The sequence below is a fragment of the Equus caballus genome, chromosome 28 (genome assembly GCF_041296265.1).
Source record: "Equus caballus isolate H_3958 breed thoroughbred chromosome 28, TB-T2T, whole genome shotgun sequence".
NCBI lineage: Eukaryota > Metazoa > Chordata > Mammalia > Perissodactyla > Equidae > Equus > Equus caballus.
Window position 1 is genome coordinate 20,982,058 of NC_091711.1, and position 18,524 is coordinate 21,000,581.

An 18,524-nucleotide genomic window follows, 5' to 3' on the forward strand; every position below is an offset into this window, starting at 1 on the left:
AACCTATGACGAGCACACCATATGGCACACCTTCTGGATAATCAGTAAGAGACAAGTGTATCTTAAACATAATTCTTTTTGACGAGGATTCTAATACTAAGTTAAGGATCTGTGCTCACGAAAGTCTGGTACATGCCAAGGATTTAAGTCCTCAGCAAGTGAGAACAGGCAATGTATAAAATCCCACAGTAGCCTCCACAACCAATTACTTACAAGCATGGATTCTAGGGCCTATTTCCCCATAAGTTCTGAGACCGGAAGACCTCAATACCTGTCCTTATTTTTCAAACAGAGATACTGATCAGGCCTGCTTGGCTACTATATTATACTATGGTGAAGAAATATTTACTTAGGTTAAGTCATGTTGATAACAAGCAAGTTAAAACCAGGATTCAGAATGACAAGGCATGTGGTCTGGGCATCTCAACTATTTGGGGAGCACATGGTATAGGGTTTGTATTTTGGGCTCTGACCTTAGTCCAATCTTGGCCCCAGCTTGCTTCCATCACTCCCTGATTGGTGTGACTTTGGGCAAATTACCTTACCTCTTTAAGCTAATTTGTGGATCCTTAGTATTGAGGATCCTTAGTATGAGCATCCTTAATAAGAAGGTAAAATGCTTAGTAGTACAAGAAAAATGGTGACTATTTTTATGGAAACCACAGGCATGTAACGAGAATGCTCCTAAAGTGGATTCAGTGAAATTTTAAAATACTTGTCTGTAATACCACATTCCTAGATGAGCAAACACAAGATGGCAACGTTGGCAATTCTCATCGTTATTTTATAAATCTAATGCAATGCCTGTCAACATTCCAATGGGGTGTTTTTGGAAAACTGACAAAATAATTCTGAAGTTCATATGAACAAATAATAGGCAAGAATAGCCAAGAAACTTTTGAAGGAAAAAACTGTGTGGTATATTTTAAAGCTGCAGTAATTAAAAAGGTATGATAAAGGATCAAGAACAAGCAGATCGATAAGACAGAAGATAAAGTCTCCAAACAAACATAAGTATATAAGAATTTAGTATTTTAAGGAGGTAATTCAAATTAATGAGGAAAGAAAGAATACAAATTGAGGACACTTTAACTATAAATCTGAACCTCATAACTAAAATTAATTCATCTAGAATTTAAGATGTAATTGTCAAAAATAAAACTTTAAGAAGAGTAGCTGGTGATATATTTGGGGAGTAGGGAGCGACTTTCCTTTGCACAGACGCCAAAGAAATCATAAAATTAAAATAATAATACTTTTCAAGAAATTAATGCAACTAAACCTATCAACAATCAGAAATAAAATTCAAAGGGAAATGACAAACAAAGACAACATATTTGTAGCATATGGTAAAGGGGGTCAATCTTGTTAATTAAAAGGACATAGATCAATTTTAAAATGAACAAAGCAATAGAAAAATGAGTAAAGAATACAAATAGGCAATTCTCAGAAATACAGATGAACAGAAATCATGAAAATAAGTCAAAACTCACAAGTCACTGTTCTTAGTACACAAAAAAGGTAACTATGAGAGGTGATGGATATGTTAATTACTTTTATTGTGGTACTCACTTCACAATGTAAACATATATCAAAACATCATGTTGTATACCTTAAACATATTCAATTTTTATTTGTTAAAATAAATATTTAAAAAAATTTCCCAAGTTGCTAAAAAAATAGAAATTAACATTTCTTGCATATTACATTTTAAAGGCTTTTAAAAAATTAAATAACAATTAAACAAATATAACACCTAATATATACATTTTAAAGTGTAGGAAATAGGCACTTCCATATATTACTAGTGGGAATCCAAGTTTATATACATGTTCTAAAGTGAATTTGCCTTATAAAGGTCTTTTTAAAAGTTTCTATCCTTGAGCCAGCCCTGATGGCCTAGTGGTTAAAGTTCAGCGCACTCCGCTTTGGCGGCCTGGGTTCAGTTCCTGGGCGTGGAACCACACCACTGGTCTGTCAGTAGCCATGCTGTGGCAGTGGCTCACATAGAAGAACTAGAAAGACTTAAAAGTAGACTATACAACTATGTACTGGGGCTTTGGGGAGAAAAAAACAAGGAAGATTGGCAACAGATGTTCACTCAGGGTAAATCTTTCCCAGCCAAGGCAAAAATAAAATTACATCATTTTTCTACTTAAAAAAAAAAAGTTCCTATCCTTTAATTCAGTAATTTCTTCTATAGAAAATGTTTCTTGGTTCCAAATCCACCCTTCTAAACTCCTGAGGCTGGAGGGCAGAGCCTCTTCTCCAAACTCCTAGGTTCCAATAACCACAGCCTATTCCTGGGAGACTACACTTCAAGGGTTAACAATGGTTGTTTCCAGGTAATATTTTGTTTCTTGTATTTTGTGTGAGGGTGTATGTGTGTTTTCTCATTTTTTTTTGACTATTATTCATTCTTTGTATAATCAGGAAAGTTACTGCTTTAGAAACATATACATTCACACTCCAAAGTGGTTAAAAGCACACTCTAGACAGAGTTCAAAAGCCTGCTTTGTTCCTTACTGGCTGCATGACCTTGGGCAAATTCCAAGGCCCAGGTTAGTATATGATATACACAAGACACTCAGAAAGAATGTTGTTGAATGGATAAACACATTTCTTTCCCTTGACAAAATCAGAATGATATTGCTTGTTAAATACTTTCTTCACTTGATGAAGAGCATTAATAAAAAGTTAAAAAACAAAAATCATATTTAAAAGCATTTTTAAAAAAACAAAAATCATACTTCCCTATATATATGATTTTTAACTTTTACTCTAAAATAACTTCAAACTTACAAAGAAGTTGCAAGAATAATAAAAAGGACTCTCATATACCTTTCATCCAGATTTGCCCAATTGTTGACATTTTGCCACATCTGCTATATCATTATCTATCTGGTAATTTTTTTTCTGAATCTTTTGGGAGAAGTTCTAGCCACTATGCCCTTTTACCTTAATTACCATAGTGGATATTTCCTAAAGATAAGACCATACTCATACATAACCACAGTTTGATTATGAAAATCAGGAAATCTGGCATTGATTCTATTATCTAATATTCAGCCCACATTCAACTTTTGCCAATTATCTTCATATTGTTCTATATAACAGTTTTTCCAGTGATCCAGGATCAAATCCAGAATCACACTGCATTTAGTTGTTAAACATGGTATGGCTATATAATATTCCATCTATTGATACACTAAACTTTTATTTAACTAATACTTTCTTAAAGGACATTTGGTTTGTGTCCTTTTTTTCTTTCTTTCTGTCTTTTTGGTGAGGAAGATTGGCCATGAGCTAACATCTGTTGCCAATATTCCTCTATTTTGTATGTGGGATATCACCAGAACATGGCTTGATGAGTGGTGTGTAGGTCTGCACTTGGGATCTGAACCCATGAACACCAGGCCACCAAAGCGGAGCACATGAATCTAACCACTAAGCCACCAGACTGGCCCCTGTGTCCATTTTTTTGTCATTATAAATAATAATCAAATAAAAATCCTTGAAGTCATTGAGAGTACAGGCATAGCTCATTTCATTGTGCTTTGCTTTATTGCACTTTGCAGATAGTCTGTTTTTTTACAAGACCCTCCACCAGCAAAAAGATTATGATTTGCTGATAGCTCAGATGATGGTTAGCATTTTTTAGCAATAAAGTGTTTTTAAATTAATTAATTTTAAGTTAACAATGTATGTACATTGTTTTTATTAGACATAATGTCATTGCACACTTAATAGACTACAGTATAGTGTAAACATAACTTTTATATGCACCAGAAAGCCAAAAAATTAGCGTGACTCACTTTATTGTGATATTTGCTTTATTGCAGTGGTTTGGAATCAAACCCACAATATCTCCAAAGTATGCCTGTATGTATTATTTCTTTAGGATGATTTAGGATCCTTAGGATGATCACTCAGGATCCAGCAGGAAAATAGAAACCACAACAGTTATTTTAACAGAGAGAATTCAACACAGGGAACTGGGTGAACAGGTTTGGAAGTCTGTAACGGCTAAAAGTGAGCACAGAGGTGAGAAGAAATAATACACAGACGAAGCAACTACCTCTCCAGGGCTGCAGGTACAAAGGAAAGAGGGTGGATTATTAGAAACTAGACACAGCCTCTCCTGGGTTGAGACAGTTTGTTCACAGGAGGGAAGAGGAATGTTCATTAAAAAGACATTCTGAAAAGGAAGAGGAAATGCCTGGCATTCCTTCTCCAACCCCCTCTCAACTTAAAACAACAAGAAACTCTTATGTCCTTCGGAAAAGTAATCCAGACAAATACATGACAAGTAAAAGAATTCTGCCACAATAAACATTGAAACCTACCAAAATTCTGTAGTGATTTGGCAAGCAATTTTAAAAATACATATGACATAAAAGCTGGGCTTTGCATTGCCATCACTATCTCAGGCAAAGGAGAAAGACAACACTGTAGAAATTTAAAAAGAGAAAAAAATAGAAGGTCAAATTATACTAGAACATCATCCAGTTGTAAAAATCAATTCGAGTCAATTTGAAATTTCAGTGATAGGGGTTGGTTGGTTGGTTTAAGCAACAAAGTTTTATGCATGTTTGAGGATGTATGACTGCACACAGCACGATCTCTTCTGCTGATGCCTATCTCAGAAAGTAAAAGGAAGGAAACTGAAAGACCCCGAAAGAACTCAGCCAGGACCAGCCCTGGGCCTTCGCAGCCAGTCCACTTGGATTAGGAGGCTTTTAATCTCTCTGAAGCCCTCACATATTTTACATACTCGGACTTCATAAAGCACAAAGAACTGACTGAAAAAATCACATTAGCAGACTTGCTGACTGCTTCTACCAAATAATTAGCTGTCAAGTGGCTAAATAAAGAAAGGAGCAAAGCCAACTAGCTTCACTGTGTAAGCAGCACCAAATAACTCAAAACCAGATGGGTATAGATGTACAGAGCAGCTGAAAGCCAAGTTCACTATTTTCCGTGAAACTCCCACAGACCCACAAATGGCATTTCGCTCCTTAGTAAACCGTGCTGTAGGTCAGCAGGAAGCTCCTTAGGGGCTGACAGTCCAGGAGACAAGCACTTCTCAGAGTGCTACTGTAGTAATTTCCTGTGTGCAAAGCTCACTGCTGTTCTTGCATTCCTCAGGGTGCACTTCTTCTCATCTCAGAGGATGTTGCTCTTCCACAGGAAGAGGAAGGAACCAGTTGTTACTGGATGTGTGGGCTGAGAGCTGTCGGGCATTTTCAGCATGCCTCCGTCTCAGCTGTGGGAACTGAGGATGCGGCTTGGATTCCCAGGCCTGGGACTGTCCGTGTCACCGCACAGTGAGGAGTCACAGTTTAGAGAGACAGCATCTCAGCAAGTTGGAGGGCAGAAATAATACCTGGAACTCCAACACCTCCAATTCCCAGAAATGTGCACATTTTCTAAAGGAAATTCTAAAAAGTATTTACTTGGCTGGGCTCCCAAATAGTGGGTTTTATAAAATCCTTTTGTAGAGTCTCTTTTTTCTTTCTTTCTTTTGTTTTTTTACATTTCATATAGAAAAGTTCAAGTCCTAAATCACTTTTGCCAACAGGGATAAAGACCAGTTTCACTACATAAAGTTTTATCTAACTAGGGCTATTTTAAAAAACTTAATTAGAATAAAATTTTTGTTAAAAGGAAACATTTGTTAACGTAAGCTTTCTTTCCCTGTGACCTTGAAACTTAAAGGGAATGAAGTTCAAACTAGTAAATTTTCAGTGCAGCTAAATCAAACCCTTGGGACTTAGTGATTATTATGATTTTTATTAAAAAACGTATTTTATTTGGAGGAAAAAAAAGAAAGACTCTGACCTACACTATCAATCTCTTTTTATAGTGGTACCATCTTAGTAAATTTTACAGATTTCTAGACCTCTGTCTTCTAAAAAAAAAAAAAAAAAAGCGATGTTCCTTTAACAGACCAAAAAGTTTTAGTTGGGCATTTCATTTTGTTTTTACAACCCCAAAACACATTTTTTTTAAAGGTTAGCTATCACGTTCACAACTGTTAGTAGTTTTTATAACACATGGGTCATGATGTACTTCAAAAGCAAACATACAACTAATTTGGAAATAGTCTCTTCTCATCTCTCATATTTTCTTTCCTATCTCTAAAATAACTTGTACCTGAAAAAAATAGAAATGTTGTGTTTCCTATTTCTAAGTGCTAAGAGAGCTATGAAAATGGTGTATTTTTCCTCATTTACTTCTGTTGACTACCATGTGTGTCTTATTTTTTAAATGCCTTCAACAATTTAATTACTACATTTCTTACAATTTCAAAGGGCAACGCATTTAAATTATTTCTCGGCCCTGATAAGAATTTCCCCTTTTACTCCTACTAAGTATCTTAGAGTTACACTTAACTTTTTGAGTTGCTGGATTAAAACAATTACTGTATCCCACTTGACATATTCACAATCATTCAAAATTAAAACTAAAAGTCTTTTAATAAAATGAGGATAAATTGCGGAGGGCACCAGCTAGTGAGTCCAGAGACAGATTCTACACATGCCTATGCTCATTTCCTCTCAAACTCTGTGAGTAGGGGCAGGAGAAAGACACCGCAGGCCCCAGAACCAATGCCCTCAGGTACCATAAAAATGTCTGCTTCCTAAAGCTTAGTAAGCAGCAACAAAGTCACAAACATATCTAGTTTCAGGAATCACAGGCACTAAACTTACAAATCAAGCCCCACCTTATAAAGTGTTGCAAAGTTAAAAGCTTAAAATTAAGGACTTCAGCTATCTCCAAATTTAGAAGCTGTTTATATGTAAATCCAGGAATGTTAGCATATAGAAAAGTAGAGAAAGCAGGAGGTTTGTGCAACACGATTTTTACTGATTTTCCTGGAAAAGTAAAGGAGGAATCTGAGGACTATAAAGTGCATATTACCATTTTATACTCCAAAGTCATAAATTTTAGTTTTGAGACATTTAGGTTTGCATACACTGTGTTCTTTCAAGTAAGTCTTTCCAAATCTTTGCTTACATAAGCAGTTAGGAACTGGAATAACTCTGAAGCAGTTACGCAATGTTGTCTAGTAACCAGGATGAACTGTTGCCACAACATCCATGGAAATATTCTCTCTGTATCTGCAAGTTTACTCTTTGTATGTCCATATATTTTGTCAATACGTTAATATTTTTCAGACAGCATATCCATATGACAATCTTCATGAAAGTGTGTAATCTTTTTCTTCCTAAAAATAGGCTGATGAGAAAATCTTTCCAAAAAGAAAAACAATGCACTTTCCTGAAAATTGCAAATCTAAATGACATCTAGAAAGGAAGAGTGTGTTTTACCACTGAGCTTCCCAAAGTCACAGAAACAGGAGAGCATCTCTTGCATTGATTCAACTGATCCCTTTCCTGATCCTAGAAAAGAGGATCGGTTCTTTTTTCTCTTAGCAACCCCTCTGGCAAAATGATGCAGAGCCAGGAGATGATCTCAGCTACCCTGAGATGACTCAGGGGTACACCTTACTGTACCTGGGCAAAAGAGACAGGGAACCCCACAGCCGACATTCAATCTGTCAGGAAATCCTCTTGGCTCTGCCTTCAAAATATATCCAAAATCCGATCACTTATCACTACCTCCTCTGCTACCACCCTGGATCAAGCGACTATTGCCTCCTGTTGGATTAGCTTCCTAACCAGTCTTCTTGCTCCCCTCCACCAACACCGCTGGCTGATTCTCAACACAGTAGCCAGAGAACCTGTTAAAACTTAAGTCAGATCATGTCCCTCCTCTGAAGGAAACCCTCCTTCTCCTTCCTTCTGGCCTTCAGGCACTGCTCCTAGTGCCTGGAGTGCCCTTCCCAGATATTCGCATACCTGTTCCCTTCATTCCTTCAATTCTTTACTCAAAGTTACCTTTCCTGTGACTCATGTCCTCGACATACAACCTAAAATGCATCTCTCTTCCCATCTGCCTTCACTGCTTTTTTCACCTTTGCATTTTTTTCAGTCCACTATGCTCTACAGTCTATTTGTTTTATCTGTGAATTGCTTGTCTCCCCTACTAGAATGTAGAACGTAGGCTTCTCCATGGCAGGTATTGTTTTGCTCATTTTTTCTAAAGTCAAGAACAGTGAATGGCATAGGATACATACTGAGTGAGAGACACAGATGTGTGTCAGTGGGTGTACTCCTGGCATTCGACCACATCTCTATCCATAGAGTTAGACAGCTGAAAGACCCCAAACTAGACTGACACTTTTATTACCATGGTACATCTCTTCAATTACTTTTGAGGCATCTACTTATACCTATCTTTCCCCACCTGGAATGTCCTATCAAAATCCTACCCACCTCTGGTTAGGTCAAGAACTGGTCAAAGTTTTCTTCTAGAGAAGTCTCTAGTTTCCACTACCCCATTAATGATCTGTTCCAAATACTAAACCCACTAACACCAATTTAAAAATCATGTATACCTGGCATCTAGTATATTGAAACTGTCATTTCTTTCTTATATTGTTATTTGTATCTCGCTAGGTTGTAAGTTTCTCGAGGTCAGGAAGCCAGTCTGACATCCTCTTCAGCAGCTCATGTAATGCCTTCATGCAGCACAACTTTAAACATTTGATGGAGCAACAAAAGACTGCAGACCCTTGATTATTTTTCTATAATGTAATTGCAAATTCTCAGTTTATCGTAAAGAATTAATTTGACCTAAAATACTGTCCTTAGTTCTAAAGAAAGACATACACATTATATTCATGTTCTACACAGTTGCCAGAATGAAGACAAGAACACTGTTTCAGTTGTTCTTGTCCAGTAAAGAGTCCAGTCTTTTGACAATCAACGAGAAGAACACTACAAGATTATTTCATTTTGTTCATTTATAGGACAAATTATAATAAAATTAATATGTCAAAACTTAGGAATATAGTTTACCTAAAAATAACAAAATATTTTAATGATCCTAGACTATTTTAAATAAATTTTGTTTATTGTCACTATTTTAAAAAAACCCAACTTTATATTAGGAAACAGAAGAAATTCCTATCTTGCTTGCCTCTTTTTGGAGTGGGAGGAGAGGATGTGAGAGGGTCTAGAACATTCCACGTAGCCACATCACATGTCAATGCTAATGCTAAATGCCCTCATACAATTTTGATGACAAAGCCCTAGTCTAGTTGTAACTGAATAAACAAAAACATTAAAAGACTCAACGGAATCTTGAACTAAATAATCTCTAGAAAATCAGTATATAATAGGTGATAAAGTAATCAGAGTAAAGATTTAGGAATTTGAGACCAACAGTTCTAAACTATGTCTCTATGACAGCCAGTATGTGCCTTTACAGAAACATTTTTCACAACAAAGCTTTAAAAATGCAGATTTGTAACAGCTTATTTTGATCCCAAAATATTATATCAAATTTCTTGCCTGTCTTAGAGACATTAAGTGCAAGCCACAAAGATACTGACCATTACACTGTATGTCATAATTTCTTCTCCGTAGTAAGAAGGCATCAGAGCGTAGATATCAGTACACTTAGATCTATAAATCATCCTGAATATAATAAATCAAGTCAAAGCAGGAAAAGAAGCCAACTATTTCTTATACCATAACAAATCTGCTTTGATCCTACTAAGAACTTTGGCAAATTAAGGATGAAAGAGTAATCTTACATCTCATCTTGATAAAATGAATTTCTAAGGAAACTTTCTTCCAGTCTACAAAAACCAAGCAAACAAATCTCCAAAACAAACAGTAACCACAATAACAAATACCAAAACTACCTTTAAACACTGCTTTTATTGGCTTCCAATATTTCTCTGGGTTTTTAAAATTATAATCATATGCAAAGTTCACACCATAAATATTTATTTGCGCTTCATGCCAGAGTGGAAACAAATCTCCTTTACAATTGTGTCTGATTTGTTGGCAGAAGCAATGTACAGAGGGGACTACAGATTAAGAATTACTTACCAGTAGATTACTGGGAAGGTAGACAAGTTAAAGTGATTTCACTTTCATTTTCTAACCAATTATCTATCAATGAGCTAAGAGAGATATACACATTGAAAACTTAAAGGAAAGCATTTTAGAGATATTCTTTACAAAAATCTGCATGCTTTATGAGCATCTATGCTTCAGAGAATGCCTTGGGAAATAAATAAGATTAGGAGTCTTTATACCTTGCCTCAAGGCAAGCAGTTATCTTCCAGATTGTAAAAGAACCTACCTAGATGGGACTTCATTAGCCTAATCCCAAACCAATTCAGAGCAAACAAGTTTTTGTTTTCCTCTTTGTTTTATTTTTATGTAGTATCAAGCACACAACTCAAAGTAACAGTAGATTCCTCTTAATGCTTTAATATGTGGGGTTGAACCATGGGAAATAACTGATATTAGATCATTTTTGCCTACAAAATGGCACTTTCATAAAATTCAACCTAATATTATCTCTTATGTCGATAGTTGTACTCTTTAGTTTTCTTATTCTGTTTCATAGCACAACTGCAAACATGTCATGTGTTTATTATACAGAAGCGTCCTCTCGATGTCCTATATACACTATACTCCTGAGTTAGGGTCCTATAACTAAACTAGTTGACTTTGGCACTTCTGGATGACCATCAGGGACAGACATGCTGCTCTCACTCGCTAAGCGGCAGTTAGGCCCAGCTCCATAGCACACTGTCAGAACATCTGGATTCCTTAGGTCAGGAGGCTTTGCAAAGCTTGAAGGGTTCTGGCAGGATGAGTGAATCTCAAAGTGTGGACTAAAGATTTTTGATGATCTGTGATATCTTCCAGGCCAAGAATACCCAATTTTAGTCTACTGACTACCTCACAAAAAGGCAGCATATCCCAAAGACCACCTAACTTTGGCTCCTTTCACTACAGGGGCAAAAACCCAACTCACCAGAATTTGTAAATTTCAATAGCATGCCTTTTGAGTAACTCACTGAACACAAACATATTGAGCACCCACCATATCCAAGCACTGAGAGAAGAATTAGATGTCTAGTTAATTTTTAATTGCATAAGTAAGCTATTAATGCAGAAATGCTAGTAGGATTGTTTTATAAACGTGAACACTGTAAAAGGTAAGACCACAGACTGCTTGAGGTCCTGGCTGTCACCAGAGATTCCGGGCCTTCCCTTCAACAGTCAGCTCCTTAGTTCGCCCACAGTGATTTCTGGTCACTGGAACCTCTCATGAGTGATCTGGGTGTCTTCTCTGCCATGGGATTAACACTGAAAGGACTCTTTAATAATTAGAGTTCTTTCAGGTGCAGGATAGACTCCAGAAGGACCAGTTCCTCTGCAGAACTCTTCTATAATAAATATAATCCTTGAGATCCATTGGAGAGTTTGTAACGTCATAAGGTCGAGGTTCTTGTTTGTTTTCTTTTTTGGTCGTGCATTAATAATTTACCCCAAATTTTTAACTATACCGACACCATCACAGTTGTGCTGCCAAAGACCATCTCATTCCTCCTGTTCGTTCTTGCGGCTAGTAGAACTGACGGCAGCAATGATCTGCCTTGAAAAGACTCAAATTGAAAGGCTGAAACTCTCAATCTTTGAAGACTTTGGATACTCTGAGTAAATAAATTATATGTATGTAATTTTTATAAACAAAATTGCAAGTATTAGAAATATTTCTTAATTTCTGCATAATCCATCAGGAGGGATGAACAAAGGGACATGACTGCTTTTCTCACAGCCTCTAAAGAGAAGACTGGAAGTAAGCTTAGCGCCTCTGAAAGGCAGTTAACACAGAAGAAAATCTCTTCTGTGACAGCAAGTGGAACGTCACCTGGGTGGCACCTTGACAGGAGATGAGACAGTGAGCATGGCTTAGACTGAGCTCCACGTTCTCCAATTAAAGGCTTTTCTGGAGATTGGTGCTGCTCCCCCTTGTGGCTATTTAGACACAGTGTAAATACGACTTTTTGTACAAAGTTTTTTCTATGCTAAAATGTTATGCTACTTAGCCCACTTTTTATGTCCTCTCTCACAAACTTTCTGAGGAAAACGGATTGTGCCAAATAATTAAATACATCTTAAATGTCAAAGAAAACTTACTGTGGTAGAATCAAAAGAAAGGATGTCTACAACAGGGGGAGTAGAGGTCTGCAAGTCGATCACTTCAAGTTTTGGATTAATCTGCGTATATACATAAAAAATGTTAACATTAGATTTTTATACCGTAAGAAACCGGATGTCATTTGTAACAACCTAGAGGGTATTTCCTAACATATTCTAAAATTAAAATATATTGATATTTTCATTAACATGTATGCAAAAATTTTAAACAAAATATTAGCCTATCAAACCTACCAATGTATAAGAAAAGATCATGACCAAGTTAAATTTATCCCAGGAACAAAAAGCTGATTTTACATAGAAAATTAGTGTAATTCACCTATAAAGGGATTTTAAAAATAAAATAAAATGACCCACCTCAAAAGACGCAGAAAAAAAATCCTAGCCAGTTCATTATGACAAGAAAGGGAAATAAAAGGTGTTAAGATGTAAGAATTGGAACAGAAGAAATAATTGTCACTCATATATAATATAATCACCTTGGAGAAACCCCAAGAGAATCTACTGCTAACTAATTAGAACTACTAAGAGAATTTACTAGATCCAATATCGATATACAAAATCAACTGCATTTCTGAACTTCAGCACAGTTAGAAAATGTAAATTAAAAAAATCATTTACAATACCACAAAAATTATCAAATGCATCAGAATAAAAATACAAATATGTGTAAGACCTTTATGGGGAAAAAATAATAAAACTCATGTAAAGACACTAAAGAAGGCTTAAATAAATAGAAAGTTCTAACATAAAGAGCCCAGAAGCAGAGCACTGTATATATAGAAAATAAATATAAAAGAAAACTGGTGCCCCAAATCAGTAAAGGAAGGATGATACAGTTGAGGAAACTGGCTCACTGTATGGATCCCTGGGTAATACTACATAACAAAGGTGGACAGCAGATACATTAGGAACCTAAATGTTATGTTAAAACTAGAAAGTAAGTTAAGGGGCCAGTGCTGTGGCCTAGTGGTTAAGTTGGGTGTGCTCTGGATCTTGGGTGTAGACCTATACCACTTGTCAGCCATGCTACAGCAGTGACCCACATATAAAAAATAGAGGAAGATTGGCACAGATGTTAGCTTAGGGCTAATTTTCCTCAGCAAAAAAACAATCCTATAAAGCTAATATTAGTAAATGTATAAGAATGTCTTTGTAACCCATGGTCAGGAATGACATCTTAAACAAAAGCCACAAAAGCGAAATCATAAGGAAAAAAAATTGATCCATTTGATTATACCAAAATTAAGGATTTTTGTTTAATAATGGATACCACAAAGTTAACAATCAGATAATTGAACAGGAAGAGACAGGATGTCTAAAACTGAAGAAGGAAAAATACCTAAAATATACATGAAAAACCTATAAATAAATATGAAAAGGACAGCAATCCCAAGAAAAAATTATAGAAGAGAAAACCTAACAGTTAACTAAAATATGAAGAGATTTTCAGAAACATTAGTAATTAGAAAAGATATGATTAAGGCAAAATACCACTTAACACCCATTAGGATTGTAAATCTAGCAAACAATGATGCCGACATTGTTTATAGCAGCATTGTTTGTGGTGGCAAAACAAAACAAAACTCACAACCAGAAATCCCCACATGTTTGTCAACAGTGGACTAGATACATAAATTGGAATCACACTGTGGTAAATTCACTGGAACCCTATAAGGCAGTGAAAATGAATGGACAACGTCTCAACGTATGAACTCAGAATCCCCACATATGAATCTCAGGATTTTAACATTAAAAAAGCGAGTTACAGAAAAATATATTCAGTATGATCAATTTGTATCAAGTTTAAAACCACCCAAAATGAAATATCTAATTATAGATTCGAACACATGTAGTAAAGTTAAAAAGAGAAGCAAGGGAATAACTGAGTGGCGACTGCTTCTGAGGGCAGCTATTTCGGAGTTCGAGAAGACCAAAAAACAAAAAGAAACTACAGGACGAAATACTTATTAAACGTTATGAATACAAAGAAGTAAGCAAAGGGCGGCAAAGAGAGCAGAACTTGGAAAAATGGATGGTCCCAACAGTAAGCGCGCTGAAGAACCTCCGAGGAACTGCGGCCCGAGCGCCTGGCGAGCACGGCTTCCTCGGGGACACAGGGCTCCAGACGGCTCCTCACAGACAGCCTCAGAACAGCACAGACAGAGATGAGTGAAGAGCATTCCTGAACAGAGAGAGAGTGCTGACGCGATACTCTCGCACAGGGTAGTAATAAGAGAGGTTGCCAAAGGTGAAACTGCGGAGGGTGAAGGAATTTGGGAAGGCAGAGAAAAACTGGAGGCCAAAATGTGCTTTAGAAAGATTAATCTGACAGAGATGTGTAAAGTGTTAAGAACACAGTCGGGCTAACAGTGAGGACGCTATTGCGGACTGTGATAGGAGGGGTGGAATGATTTTAAAAGCGCTTATCCTGTTTGCTCGGTATACATGTACTTTGGAAATATTAAGAAGCTTTTATAATTACAGAACATTGCGCTAGAGGCGAAGGTGTACATGCCCGGTAATCCCCTATTCAGTAAAGAAGCAATTACAACTGCTCAGGGTGAGAATGAGGGGTGATTCCTCAGCCTGCCAGCACCTTTCTCCCTTTCCGGCTGTTCCACAGAGCAGAAAACAAAGCCTCCTCCTACCAGCTCTGAGTCCAGAGTTGAGGCAAAGAGAAGAACCCTGAGGATGACTCTCTTTCTTTTAATCTTAGGCTCGCTGTCCAGAGACAGCTTGCAGACATTTTATTCTCTTTTATCTACTGCCACCTAGCGTATTATAAAATTGTTTACCTATGGAAAACACAACCTGATTTTACCGTCTGAAATAGGAGCTGCTCAAAAAATCTAAATCACATGGAAATAGGATCTCTCATAGAGAAATTCTTGAGCTTCTGCAAGTTAGGAAACTCCTGATGGAACTAACAGTATTTTACTGCCATGTGGCACAAGTTGCCGCCACATACACTAAATGGAACAGGAAATTCTAAGTAAAAGTTCATAGTCTTCTCCATAAAGAAAATGTGCTGAAGGTGACATAGTTAAGTTCCTTGCTAGCCAACCTCCAGGAATCTGACCAGCATCTTCCAGCGCCCGATCTTCATGAAAGGGAAGGACCCCTCACACATGCTTTGAAATGGAATGAGCTGCCTTATGAGAGGCCGAGTTCTCCATCACTGAACAAGGGCTTATAATTGAGGGACTGATGCATGAGGGAGAGATTGGTCTACATGACGTCAAGGGTACCATCCCACTCTGAGGTTCTGTGTGTCCACCACACTGAGGACGCCATGAGCACAAACACTGCTACTAACAAATCTGAAGAGCAAGGAACATGCCCACCTTGTTTGCTGTTGAACACTGTACAGCTAGTACAATGTCCAGCACACAGATACTTATTATCTGTTAACAGGATGAAATCTAATTTTGATTATATTGAAACATTACATCAAAATGGTTAAAAGCACAGAACGGAACCAGGGTGCCTGGGCTGAAATTACAGGGCTACTAATTACTAGCTTTAAGTTACGTGTGCCTCAGTTTCTCAGGGGATAAAAATGGTACTTACTTCATAGGGTTTTAAGGAAGATTTAATGACGATTTATGTAAGGCAATTAAAATAATGTTGGATGCATTAAATATTATTATGATTACTCCTATTATCATCATATAATAATAGTATTAATAATCATCTCTCAAGAACATTTATTGAGGCCCAAAACAACATAGACATATACCACAGCTAGAACTAAGATACAAAATTGGTAGAGAAGTGTTCATTTTTTAATCATAAATTGTAAAATTTTCAACCTTAATAGAAGATTGAGATAAAAACCCAATTTCAGACTCAAACACTTAAATTCATCACTTGCAGTTTTTAACAATAAATCGTGGCCAGCCTATCACAAAATATTATTATAGAAATATTTGGTTAAACTAAAGGAAGTTTTCCTTCCTGCTAAATATCATACAGAATTTCCTATGCAATTTATAGATTAAGGTAATTTCAAATGGCCATTATAAAATTAAAAGCCATTGGAACAAATATTAATAAATTATTTTTTAACTAACTAACCATAATCCCTTCCTACAATATTCTGTGGTTCTCCTAGAATAATTATTTTGATGCTTTCTCTCACCAAGATCTGTCACCATCCCTTCTATTGTCTTCCTGTTAAAACATGCAAAAGAGTAGGGGACCGCTCTGGAGAAAAGTGTCACGCACATACATTCAGCTCCCCCTTCAAGTAGGAATGCTTGGTTTTGTCTGGGGGCAGGACTGTGCAATTTGCTTCACGACAATCTGAAGAAGATAAAGTCAGCGTGACCTAGTAGTGTGCCAGAGCACAGTGTGGGCAGGGTTAAGATACCTTGTTTAAAAGTTGGGCTCCTTTCTCACCAATAAAAGAAAGAAGTTGTTCTCGTGTTTGTAATTAAGACGGAGTGCCTAGGCCAGGAGTGCCACAAAGGATCTGCAGCTAGATCAATAGGAAGACACACTAGGGTAAGAATTTTATGATTCATGCCTTCCCTCATGTGACTTCCCTCTCATTTACTCTAAAAGCAACCTGGCTATCACTCTCTCTATCCACGTAGGAATTGGTAATTTATATATTTAGTCAGCTTGGACCCAAGGTCTAAGACGCCACAGGACTCCCCACCTTCAAACAAGTAGAGCACTTAAGGCTGGCAAATGGGCGCCTTTTGCAAAAGATCAATTTCACCCAGGAGAGTGAGACTGAGATTATGCAATTCAAATGAGACACAAAGAAAACACAATAAAATACAAATCACAGGAATGCTGTGTTGCTTCTAACTCAGAAATGAAACACTCATGGTTATTGCAAAAAGAGAAAGTTAGAGAAATTAATTAGATCACTCAGATGCCATTTATTTCACATCTTTCAATAAAACTTTTTTTCCTTTTAATCATGAATTCTGACCTCAATAAACTTTTTCTAGTTATAAAATGCTTCCAAAGTAACATACGGAAGCTGACCTTTCCTAAAGCTTTGAAAAAAATTTAATCCACCAAATTTAGTTTCAAAGTAAAATTTACTACTAATAAATAAACACAGCACAACTTGCATTCTGATTCATATAAAATGCAACATCTAGGTGATATTCTTTTGGCTTTAAAAGTGATCCATAGACATTAATTTGAAGTCTTTAGAAAACAATTAAATATCAATTATAATTGTTAAATATCGATTATTTACTTGTAATAGTAAAGATGTCCTCTGTCCAGAAAACTTTACACCCTTGCTTTATTATAAGAAATTTTTAGGGAAAAAAAGGAACAGTTGGTTATTCATATGCAGTATCTTGTCACTTCTCCAGCATTTTATATCACAGGATCTGAAGATGTATTACAAATATAAGTGATACTGTGTACTTAATTTAAGCAACCATGAGTGCTTACAGATAATTTAAACTGGGTACACAGAGGCTGACTTTCTTAAGGCCACAAACACAATTCAGTCACAGAGCTCAACATTCTGTACGGTATAACTGAACTCTAATTCCAAGATGAAAAGTCAGTGTTTAATAGACTTTTTACGTGTATACGCGAAAAATACGGCTGAGAATGGGTTTGCATGGCCTGGGTCATCCTGACCTAGCATTCAAAGCAACCTTACTGCTTTCACTGCTTTTCGGCTGCACTGTCAGAACAGAGCTACTTAGACAACTTGTTGACATTTCAAAGAAAGTCTAGCACTCTTAAATGGGCATGAACTGACAGTAAGTCACAGGGAAAACGGCTCGAGTCTCCAACGCTGAGGTAGTGTGGTATCATGGAAATATCACTGAATTAGGAGCAAGGAGACCTGGGCTAAGCCTGCAGCTCTGCCACCTACCACTCTGGAGAGGTGGCTGAGTGGACGACAGGGCAGCAGCAACAGTGCTGCTGATCAAGTCCAGCCAAGGCCACAGAAATGCTAGAATAAAAAATACCAGGAGTCAATAAAACCAGCTTGGGGCAAACAACAAAAGGAAACACAAATTAATTAAAATATATTTCACATATATTTTATGAGAACATATGTGATCACGGGGATCAACAAATACATCTTTAATTATAGAAATGAAACAAGAATGTGATAAGCCACAAACAAATTATATTACATTCTTTCTTTCAGAGAAATAAAAGAAAAAAATGATGATACAAAAAGTAGCATAAAAAAGTAGTAAAGCACAATAGTAAATACACTATTTAGAAAGAAACAGAAAGATGGTCAGAAGTTGGAAAGGACAAAAGTTATAGCAAAGAAGTGAAAATAAAGGAAATATTAGGACAGAAATGCCAAAATATGCCAGATTAAATAAAATCAAGAAAGCCCCCAAAACTTGAAAGTTTAAAAAAACTTAAACTCACACACATACACATACACACGACCTGAGACTAAAAGAAATACCTGAG

At 36.6% G+C, this 18,524-nt stretch overlaps 1 protein-coding gene across 8 annotated transcripts in view; it reads right to left on the reverse strand.

The window, feature by feature from the left end:
- POC1B (POC1 centriolar protein B) overlaps positions 1-18,524 on the reverse strand; it is a 92,132-nt gene that overhangs the window by 25,027 nt on the left and 48,581 nt on the right. For 7 of the 8 annotated variants that reach the window (XM_023631609.2, XM_023631610.2, XM_070253956.1 and 4 more), the window contains one exon: positions 12,078-12,158. In XM_023631609.2, the coding sequence (XP_023487377.1) occupies positions 12,078-12,158 (81 nt within the window). Of the gene's footprint in view, positions 1-9,775; positions 11,591-12,077; positions 12,159-18,524 lie in introns of those variants that run through there. The other variant, XM_070253953.1, reaches the window with a different exon arrangement.